At 40.4% G+C, this 11156-nt stretch overlaps 1 protein-coding gene across 3 annotated transcripts; it reads left to right on the top strand.

The window, feature by feature from the left end:
• The first annotated feature begins 1150 nt into the window (after window positions 1–1150).
• ttc23 (tetratricopeptide repeat domain 23) lies at window positions 1151–10888 on the top strand. Of its 3 annotated transcripts, none has more exons than XM_029434838.1 (11): window positions 1151–1657; window positions 1929–2106; window positions 2815–2920; window positions 3118–3274; window positions 3365–3490; window positions 7365–7536; window positions 7689–7794; window positions 8109–8236; window positions 8509–8658; window positions 10318–10400; window positions 10572–10888. In XM_029434838.1, the coding sequence occupies exons 1-11, from the start codon at window positions 1599–1601 to the stop codon at window positions 10684–10686; spliced, it is 1380 nt and encodes a 459-aa protein (XP_029290698.1). In that variant the 5' UTR covers window positions 1151–1598; the 3' UTR covers window positions 10687–10888. The 3 variants fall into 3 exon arrangements, with proteins under 3 accessions (XP_029290698.1, XP_029290697.1, XP_029290699.1); XM_029434837.1 differs by having other exon boundaries at window positions 1153–1657; window positions 2797–2920; XM_029434839.1 differs by having other exon boundaries at window positions 1154–1360; window positions 2797–2920.
• The last annotated feature ends 268 nt before the right edge of the window (window positions 10889–11156 follow it).

The following is an 11156-nucleotide window of genomic DNA, read 5'->3' as shown; positions in this document are numbered from 1 at the left end:
ACTGCCATGACTTCAGTCCATTTAGCACACACCCATTAAAACTAATGAGCTATTAGCAGCTGACTTTGAACAACTTTAAGTTTATTGTTGACTCTCCCATGCAGTATATTAACAAATAATGATACAGATACTAGTTTCTATATAGGATTAGAATAGCTGAGAGTACTGCATGTGTGTCTTCTATTCATGATGATGCTTTTGAATACATCATAAAACATGACAAGAAAAAAACGGCGTTAGCTAAAAATTATGGTTAGCTAAAAATAAGCAAGATCCTCAGAAGTCTGAGAAAACATGAAATAAATGGTCTGATAAGTGCTGAGGACACAGTTTGGATAATACTGGAAAAGAATAATTGCCCTGGGGTTTACATATTGCAAGTTTAACACTTTGAAGTGAGCATGCCCTTAGGAGAGGCCAACATCTCAGCCATCACTTCTTAAAAGAGCACAACAATATTATAATACTCCCTTAAGGACAACTGTAAACCTACAATCTGGGACCTTTACTCTTGTGTAACTATACTGACACCTTGTGGAGATATTACAATACTACAGTTCATATGTTCTAAACATGTTAAGATTCTCACATACACTTGATAACACTATTAATGAGATGAGATTAACTCGGATTTAAATGATAATTCTATTATTTTTTTAAGAGTTAAGATTGCATGGCATTTCAGTAAGGCTTGAAAGGCAACCTGTTAGGGCCCCCTGAGGCAATAATAACATGATGAACCCCTGTTAACCAACCCCCTAGTCATCCCCCCTCTGTGCATTATTAACAGTTGTTAGCTATGTTGGAATTATATCTATGCTGTGTAGTAATTTGATTAACACAAATCAATTAAGGAATTTGCAACCTATGGGAGGAAACACTTTTATTTTTTAAACGGAGGTCTTGAAACTAAACTTTGACTTTAAAAAGGATGCCTAAAGATGATGCAATAATGGCCTACCCTGATCAAGTCATTTTTGTGCTTTATGTCTGCATTTTCACAGATAAACTCTAAGAACAAAGATAAAGGTTTAATACAAAATAATACAATGGTTATTGGTCCCACTCTAAAAAAGGAGCAACAAAGCTAACATGAGACACATAGCTGTCAATCAAGTTGGTTCGAGCCTAATCAGGCAACATAAACAAGAACACGTGTGGGAAAACATTATCAGAAACCAGCTCGATTTAAGTAGAAACTCTGATGTCATAATTCTTAATCACGCTGTAAAGACATCTAAATTGTTCAGTGCGGTTCTTGAATGCACCCCACTTCCTCAGTGTGCCAGTGCACTTCAGGAAAGGTTTTATTATTGAAACTCTAGTTCAGTCCCGTGACAACCGACAACAGAGTCTAGCTGTAAGTGGCATGCCTTTAGAGTTGCCTTTTAGGCACCATAGCGTAAGGTAAAGTAGTGTTTTCGGTTATTTTAGGCACACCCGTTAAGTTCTCTTGTAATGAAACATTTAACGAGGAAGAGCAGCAGCAGTCAGTCACGCTAGCTAGTGTAGCACGCGCACTGTAACCAAGGAAACAAAAACGGAAAGAACACAAACGGCTGATGGCGCGTTAGCGTTACATTTATTGTTTGTAAAAAATGGATTATGATCACACAATGACAAAAACACGACCCGATTCTTCCGAGTCTCCGGCTGAGTAAGTGATTTCTTCTTAGCTAAGCTACTGATACTTGTGCTCCCGTTGACCACTTAAGGTAGATGTTGATGTCAGCTAACGTTAGCTACGTACCTCAAAAAAGGTCCAAAACATTACGTATCAGTATCTATTAGTTAAGGCTACTTTGTAGGTTTTCAGGAGGCCTCTTGCATTCCATATACTATTTGTTTTCCACAAATGTACGTCCACCTTTAAAAAAACAACAAAAAAAACTGACATACTGATATACCTTGTTTGACCAAACTTGTAGATCCCCTGAAAGTATTGGGAACACCAACAGGGGCGTGAATGCATCTCCTTCCTGTTACTATGATTCGTTGAGTCCCTCACAAACAGGATATGCTAAAAAGGAATTTATTATGATGGCACCTGAAGAAAAGCTCAAACACTTTGACAGCCGAGCCCAGGCCTTTGAAGACAACCTAGAGGTGGGTACAGTAGGCTATAGGTTTCATTAACATAAAATAGCATGCTGGTTTTGTACTAGAAACCTGATTATTCATATGCCATAACAGTATCCAGATGTTTCTGATTGCCTGTGTGCAATAGGCAGTTACAGTGATATTAAAACATAGAAAAGCAGTAAATCCAGAAACCCAAGAAGCTAAAACCAGTGAATGTGTGCTACTCTCACTTTTCATATGGATTGCGCTTTGTTTTGTGTCTACACTATATGTCTGTTTGTTTGTCTGTTCTCCCTCTCATTGTTTTTGCTGTTTTTATCTCCTGTATTTTGTAAGGTGTCTTTGGGTGTCTTGAAAGGCTCCTCCGAATAAAATGTTTTATTATTATTATTATTATTATTATTATTATTATTATTATTATTATTACTTTGTAAATGACAAACAGTAAATTGAAAATCAAATGTGTAGGTAATGTATTTTCCGTCAATTAACCAATCAATAAATTGACTTATCATTTCAGCTGTACACACTTCACATAAGAGTCAAATCTCTTTTCCTTAAGTTGGAACATAAAGTTTTCAATAAGGTTGAAAATCAGGCAGCTTTTGAAATTGAATTTGAAAAACTTATTATTGATATGGCTTTTGATGTATGGTACAGTAGGCTATCAAGAGAAGTTATACTTACTGACTGTTATTTACTTTATCGGCTCAGTTTGATGCTTGCATCCAGGACCTGGTGCGCTGTGTGGCTCTGACTAGGCTGGTATATGGGGATGGACATCTGAAACTAGCCCAGGCACATGCCAGACTGGCTAAAGCATATTTCCAGTTCAAAGGTAATTTTAAAAAGATAATACTGTGAGTACATTGTAAATCTTGACTGCATGTTATAAAACACATTTTCACAAAGTTATCTCTAAAAACAAATACACAAACCATAGCCAGCTAATTAAAGTTAATTGGGGATAATGTTCAGATTTATAGTTTGCATGCTGTTCAATTTTCTCTTGATGATGGTTATTTGTACCTTCAGGCTGGGGACTGCAGGCCCAGGAGCACTCTGCCCTGGCCAGAGAGCTGCTGCCTTTCTGCTCCTCCATCTCCTCCTGCAGAGGTGAAAAGCTTGATGTTCTCCAGTGTGTCCTGAACGTGCACATCACACAGGGAGGCGCTTCACTGCTTAAAGCCAAATATCCTTGCCATGATATGTTTTACAATAATGTATGGAACAGATGTATCAAATCAAACTGAAGCTTAATAATTCCTTGACTCTTTTCAACTCTTGAGGAGGCAGAATCCTCTTTTCTGGAGGCAGAACAAGTTATTGAGGAGCTTCATCAACAGGGTGGCATCAACCAGGAAGAGAAGATGAAGACTGAGCTGGAAATCTCCACGGGTCTATCCAGGTCCAGTAGTAGAAAATATAGTTTTGTTTTAGGAGCAACACACAGCAGATATGTTGTGGAAAAGTGAGAATGTACAGTAGAATAAAGGCTTTAATGCAAGCATTTGCAGCCTATAGTATGTCTTAGCAGGTCAGCCAAATAACTTGGTACCATTGCTAATTAAAAGGTAACAGGTCAGTATTTCCAGACAGGAAACAGTATAGCCTAGATTATTTATAACTAAATAATATTTGTTATTTTGCAAACCCCCAATTTCAAATGCACTACCTTACATTTAAGTTTGGCCACAAGATGGCAATCTATTCCTGCAAATGAGCAAAACATCTACCATGTTATGGTTTTTGATTTTTTTTTTGACCTAGTCATTCAAGAACAAACACCATTATTTCTTGTTTCTGACAACCAATCCGGATTTACCCCGATTGTCGTCCGGTCCAGCAGTTGTACAGACCTGCTGGGTAGGGGACGTTTCTAAATGTCCACTATCCCAGTCACAGCTCAAGCACAGGCACAGATGGGAGAGAGGCATTTCTCCTTTTTTTATTTTTTTAAAGAATTTCTCCATTTTCTCTACATGCTTTCTGCTTCTGTTTTTCTCTCTCCCTCCTTAATTATTAACTCCCCTCATACTACAGTTAGATATTACCTTTACAGTCTAGTTGACTCTTTGAGATATTGTAAAGCTCTCAAATGCTTTGTTTGTTCCAAGCTTCTTTGTCTACCTCCCACCAAGTAGCATTTACATAGTATTGATTTGTGTCTACCATTTAACAATATGCATGTGTAACTTGATGTTGGTATTGACAACAGAGGTCCCAAGGGCAGTACTACATCCTCAGGAAAAGATTAAAGACTTAGTGGATCACGGTGGAGACACCAAGCACAGAGTAGAGGTGAAAAGCTTGATGTTCTGCTGCTGATCTGTTAAGGGAACTGTGGCCTGGTAACATAAAAATAGCAGCTACTTGGCAGTTTAGATAACTGTGGGTGAAATTAGAAGCATAGCCAGGAAATTAAGTTTCGCCTTACCTGGGTTAAGATCACCCAACTAATGTATTTATGTTCATTTGCATTCTGTTTATTCTTGTATGTATGTAATTTCCACATGAGTGCATGTATCATCCATGCTATAAGCGTGTGTGCTACACTGTCAGAGATGTAGAACAACATATTCTGTCTTTATAAATGAGTATGTAAGCAAAGACAGTAGTAGAGTGACAGTGTTTTAACAGGGAACCCCATCTTACAGGTAAGCTTTGTATGTAGGACTCATTGTTTTGAAAATCCTGTTGCGAGGTAAATTCAACCAATACTCCTGCAGCGTTTACAGTAAACAAGCCTTATCAGCAGCTGAGGTGAGATACACTAATAGGAATTTGTAAATGATGCCATCTTGGTCTGTTTCAGAGAGTCAGTTTGTTTACATGATGTGTGTGTAATTGAAAGAATGTGCAGACTCTGGCTGGTGTGTAAGCTTGCTAAATCTCTTTTGTTGGGTGATGACTAAGAATTTGGCATGCTTCTAAAGCTCTGTCAGTCAACACTGTTGTGATGGAGGGGAATGTTCCCACCAAAGCCTGCAACAATAAAGTAAGCCCGACTCTCTTGTAGATCCTGGTCCAAACATTCTGCTCGGTTTTATATTCTCACTCAAGGTGTGCACTTATGATCAGCCAGATGGGATATTTAATGTTGGGTTTAGATCCATTGTGTGTGTGTGGGTGTGTGTGTGTGGTGTGTGTGTGTGTGTGTTCTCATATTCTAAACTTGGCCATGGCAGCTTGGATCATTTATTTTCTTCACTTCTTTATAACTGCTGTCATAAATCTACTTCTTAGTTGATAGTGTAAACACACAGCGTAGCTATTGTTCGCCAAACTCCAGAGGTATTCTTGTGCTTGGGATCCAACGTCTGCTTGTATTCCTTCCAACAAAGGTAGCTCTGATCCAGTTGTGAAATTGTTTCTGATTAGGTTGGTGAAATAAAAGCGGCAGGGATCTAGTTGTAATTGGCCATGATTGAGGGTCACTACACGAGACTGAAGAGGTAGTTATTATATCGTATTCTTCTCCATAATCTTTTACCCACCTCTACCCGAGGCACACAATAAAAATCCTCATCAATCTGAATTCCATCAGCATAAATCACCGCACAGATTTGCTGGAGCAAGCTGTGGTGTTTCTGTACCTCTGTTTTCACTTTGCCTTACTGTTTCATTTTTCCGAGTGAGAGCCCAAAGCAAACTTACGTCAACTATGTTCTAGAAAACGTTTACAAAAGAGAGCTGTGTGGCTTGCTTGGCAACACATCTACAGATCCTTAATTATATTAATTCCCTGCCCTGTTGACTCTTAGTAGATTTTCAATGGGATGTGGCATATTACCGTCCGGCCAGGAAATACGTAAGGAGGCATAGTGAATGAGAGGATAGAGGGGTATTGTCTATGTTTGTCCATGCAGGCAGAAAGGCAGGAGCAGAGCCATGCTGGAATGTAGCTCTGCTTCAGCCATCGCTGCTGCCCTAAAAGGACCTCAAGTGCCTGCCTCATGAACACTCATGGGCGGGACACTCCTACTATCCATCACTGCATGTTAGGATAATCTTAGATTCATGGGAATACTCAAAGTAATGAGCCATCACTGTGTTTTTTGTAACCTGTGCTGCTGGCATTAACACACTGAGCCATGAATACCCAGATCCATGTAGTCCTTGGATGTGAGCATGACAAAAGCTTAGACTTTAGGTTCTCACACAGACTTGCCCCGGATAAAACATACTGCATGAACTCATAATACTGGAAGGCATGTTTTATGAAACTTTAAATCTAATGGCATGCTGTTACAGATTGCCTTCAGTGTGGATTCTGTATTTAAGCTCGTCGTTCAGTAACCACACACAACTTTACTCTGTACAGTTTGGATGTCAGGAGAAAGATTTGTGAGAGGGGGGTTTCCTGTTCTGCAGTGTGACAACAATGTAGCTAGAGATTGTATATTAGTGAGCGGTGCACCCTCTGAGCAAGGCCACCCCCTTGACTGTAGAGCTAAATTAAATTTAGAGTCCATTAGACCGTTTGAAGCTGTTAGCAGAGTAGCCTGGTGGGATCCAGAGTCTTTGCAGTCATCATCTCATCCTCTCTCAGCCTGATGCTCTGTGGCGAATACTCTGTTTTGTGTGTCAGCAAAACATGTGAAGCCTAAGCACTTGGTAGCAACAACACATGTACAGATGGGGGACACATTGTTAGATGTAGAACTCTGCGCTAACCTTGTCTCATCAGGGACCTGGCTTAGATCTTCAGCTTTGCTTTGGTGGTTTCCACTGGGACAGCAAGAACATCCCCTTATTTAGACACCTTAGACTTTGAACGCGCTGCAGGAGTCATTTGTCTGAGTCTGAGAGGCTGTAGTAGTGAGTGTGTTAGGAGCAGTGTAACCTTCAGTCCCACATGAGACAGTTAGAGACTTGTGAAAGGATGCAACCAAGAACAATTAAAAAGGCAATGTGCAAGCTTTCCCTATTATAGTCAACAACAGGCTTCAACTGCAGCAATCAACCAAAAGCCTTCACCTCTCTGCAGGGTCTGCAAGCAGTTACTTCTGTAATGTACTCTTATAATACACTAACTAAAGAGTGTTATTGGATATAATTTTTTTGGTAATTTTAGTTTTTAATGTTTAAGTATATTGATCAAGAACACTTTGGCAGAGCAAATGTTTTCACAGGGATGCAGACAGACATACTTGAATGGTACGCGCTCTAATCATTACTCTGCCCTGATGCTTTTTATAGTGGGCTAAACTGGTCACTGTCTTTGTTTGTCTTTCAGTCTCTGACCGTCTCTCCATTTGTATGTCCTTTCTACTCTATAGGGTCTATAGGAGACAGAACAGACCAGAGGAGGCCTTAAGCCAGTGTCAGAAGTCTCTGCAAGGGCTGAAGGACTGTGGTAAGCCAGAGAAGACATGTTTGGTCTATCGGGACATGGCCGCCATTGAAGAGGGCAAAGGTCATTTGGACCGAGCCATAGAGCATCTCTCCAAGGCAAGTGTCATATCACTCACACAGCACAACACACTGTAGATAAACACATGATGGCTTCTTGAGACGGTGCCAGGCTTTGTTGTTAGGTAATGTTTCCACACCTCTTATTTGGTGATATGTGATCTCTTATTTCACGGGGGTGTTTTTGCTAGGCCCATGCCGTTGCTATGAGTCACAGCCCAAAGGAGCTGGAGGGGGCTCAGATCTCCCACAGCCTGGCTCTCATCCTTTCTGCTGCAGCAGAGCCCCACCACAATGGTGAGTTTATTCTGGGTCACAGGCTAGGCCTGCGCGATATGCAACGAGAGGTTAAGTGGGATCTGAATCTCCCATTGTCTTCCTATATGTCAAATTCTTTAAGATGGTGTTATGGAAACCAGACATATAATGGTCTCATTGAAGACATGTCCAAGTTCCTTCATGTCAGTATGGTTCACTACCAGTGTGGTCAACTATGTTGAGGCTAATGTATGCTCCGTGGTAGCTATGTAAAGTTCAGTTATTCTGTCAATTATTGCCATCATTTAATTTAACCTGCATCTTTTGTATGTTTTTTTCCCATGCTGGTGTAGATTCTGCAGGTCACTACTTTGAGCAGAGTCTAAGTGCATACAAAAACTCTGCAGGAACACAGGATCCAGCTTTTCTCACGACCCAGGATGATTTCTGTCGTTTCCTCCTACTCAGTGGCCAGCAAGAGGTTATACACCCACACACACACACACACACTTACAACCATTCATTTCTAACCTGTAAGAACAGTTGAACATCATTGAAATCTCATGTTTTTGCTCATGCAATTTTGCAACCTAAAGCAGATTTTCATTATCCACACACATTTTGGTCATAGAGCCGCACCGTGGAAAAACCCTCAGTTTGTAATTGTCATGGGATTTATTCCACCTGCTAACCCGTGTGAGGCTCTCATCACTGGCGAGTGATGATTTACCTATTCTCAATGTACCATTGCAGAGATGTGTGGAGATCCAGAGAGCCTCTCTCGCTACAAAGAGATCTACTTTTGGTGACCTGAGTGCTGAGGTAGCAGACACCCTTCAGCTGATAGGAAGTGTGGAGATGAGTGAGGGCAGGGTGACGCAGGCCCATAGGACCATGACAAAGGTAATAACAAGTTACGGAACACAAACAGCACAACTATAATGGTTGTTTTGGCTACAACCTATAAGTGTATATTAGAAATACTGGACAGGGTAGAACAGCACATTGTCCCTGCCAAAGTATTTGGGAGGGTTTACTAAAAGGCCAGGAGTCAGTGGGTGTGTACATCTACACCAGTGAGAGGCCAGTTCAAAATATACACACAAAGAGTCCCTGTCACGTTGAGATGAGCTATTACCAGCATCCTCCCTAAAGCTCAGCGCTATCAGAGTTGCATGCTAATCTTGGAAGGGTGCAGTGTGCAGAGCTGTCGTCCCTGGTGTAAAATATCACACACAGGGACTTTGTGTTTCCTCAGTCTGGATCAAGCCTGACAGATTTTGCTAACTGCTGTCAGTTTAAGGGACACTGACCCCAATTAATGAGGGCATAGTGTTATGTCCTTTGAAACAAAAGTGACATTCCTATGTCTTTCAGCACACATGCACTGAATACACAGCAGCCCTTTAGCTAATTTGACTATGTTCCTCCTCTATAGTTGTTGCAGTTTTACTTTATTCCTTATGTAATATGTTTTTGTTTTTCACACACAGTACGACTACACATGTTTGCCATATGAGCTCAGTTCTGCCGCCCATCAAACCTACTAAAATACACCAGTAAATTGGGGTTTCTTGATACTAGTGATGACGTGCCTGTAAGTAAAGGAGCTCGGTTGCTATGTTGTTTTGTTATGACATCTAAAATGTCAGTGCAGAGGGGGACTTTGACAGGGTACATCAGGACTCTCTCAGCACCACGTCCGACTAGTAACCTTTCTAAAGTACCCTGACACAGAGCAGATACGTATGTCATCATGAAACCATCTACACTCTGATTGAAGAACTTTGTTTTTCCAAAGGAAACCTCGCTCCTACAGTAGATAGAGAACATATGATCTACTGTATAAACATGGAGAACAATGGCACACACACAGACTTACACTTCACATTTCCCCCTTCCTCTGTAGTGCTGCTGAAAAAAAAAAAGGCCTTCCATTACATCAACCTTAGCAACAGTGAAAACATCCAGGAGGCCAAATGGATCTGTTCCAGATTACGAAGTGTTTTTACTTTCCTTGGTGAAGAGGGAAACTTTTCTCTCCCTCTTTCCCTGTTTTTAATAAAGTTCTCTTCACATCTTGTAATTTATGACGATTCCAGAAATGACAAGCAGGCTTTTATCTGTTTGTTGTGAAACTTCATGTGTGTGCACGCATATACATGTGTTTGTTGTTAAAAGTTTGACTTTTCTGCATTCTGTTAAATTGGGTAATATTTTCTTATGTCATAGAGCTATGCACTCATTTGGACCTGCATTGGACCAAACTTAATGAAGAGGGGGAAATGACTCCGGCTGCGTCTTAAAGCTGTTGAGTTAATCACCTCAGAGTCCTGGGTTGTTGATTCCTCCTAATAAATCTAGCAGATTCCACTTGTTGTCCCGACACTGAGTAGTCAGCACAGGTGTTATCTGAACCTTGGGCTGCAACGGTAGTTATTTTGGGATGTTTAGTGCATTCACATGTTGCTAGGAAGTGTCTATTCCCCTCTCAAGCATGAGTCACACCTCTCATCTTCCACTGACCACTTACTCTGCTGTTTTCTTTATTTTAATTTTCAGTGCCTGAAGATCCAGAGTTTGTTGTACAGTCCTCAGCACAAGAAGACCAAAGCTACACAAAAGGCTGTGGACATGCTGGCGCGGTAAATCTGCTGAACTAATTAAACTGTACTTTATATTATATTAAGACATTTGTTTTTCCCGGTCATAAATTCCCAATCAACTGATTTTATTTACAGTAATGGTATGATTTTAAGTGGAATGAGTTGAAGTAACAGTTTTAGTAATGCAGACATGTAATGTATGTTTCACAGGGCACCAGAGGTGGCTGAGAGACAGCAGAGGCATGGTAGAAGGAAATCAAAACGTCACACACTTTCAGTTGTACCATCTGCTGGGAATGATGGAAACTTAATGTCTGACTCGTAAAATTGAATATTGAATATTTTTATATTTTGTCAATACAATGATCTTTCCGGTTTGGACCTAGAACTACTGACATGTAGTTAAACATTAAAGAAGTTTGTCTGTCTTTTAGATCAGTGGTCCCCAACCACCGGTCCGGTCCGTGGGTCATTTGGTACCGGGCCGCACAAAAAGATTGAATAAAAAAATATTTTATTTTGAAAAATCACTGGATACATCTGTCTGTGCGTCTGTGTCTCGTGACACATGTCAAGACGCTCGTCTGTCACGATGATACTTTACTTCAAAAAATGAAGCCCACAAGCAACAATGAGTGGAAAACAAACGTCTTTAAAGAGCTTTTTTGGAAAAGAGAAAAGACTCAATGAGGAGACATTTAAAAGACAACATCAGGAGTCAAAAGACAAGCCCTTTTACTATTGGTGAAGAATTGATACCCCTATATTGGACCAGTTTGTTGCAGAGACACAAGC

Source organism: Cottoperca gobio, chromosome 6 (genome assembly GCF_900634415.1).
Source record: "Cottoperca gobio chromosome 6, fCotGob3.1, whole genome shotgun sequence".
NCBI classification, from domain to species: domain Eukaryota; kingdom Metazoa; phylum Chordata; class Actinopteri; order Perciformes; family Bovichtidae; genus Cottoperca; species Cottoperca gobio.
The sequence above is the reverse complement of the archived record's forward strand: the minus strand, read 5'-3'. Positions and strand labels throughout refer to the sequence as shown.

Excerpts from the sequence above, each read along its gene's own strand:
- ttc23 (XM_029434837.1), top strand. The coding sequence starts at position 1,599 with ATGGATTATGATCACACAATGACAAAAACACGACCCGATTCTTCCGAG. Across the intron at positions 8,659-10,317 it reads CCCATAGGACCATGACAAAG|TGCCTGAAGATCCAGAGTTT; the intron begins GTAATAACAAGT and ends TTTAATTTTCAG. Across the intron at positions 10,401-10,571 it reads GCTGTGGACATGCTGGCGCG|GGCACCAGAGGTGGCTGAGA; the intron begins GTAAATCTGCTG and ends TATGTTTCACAG.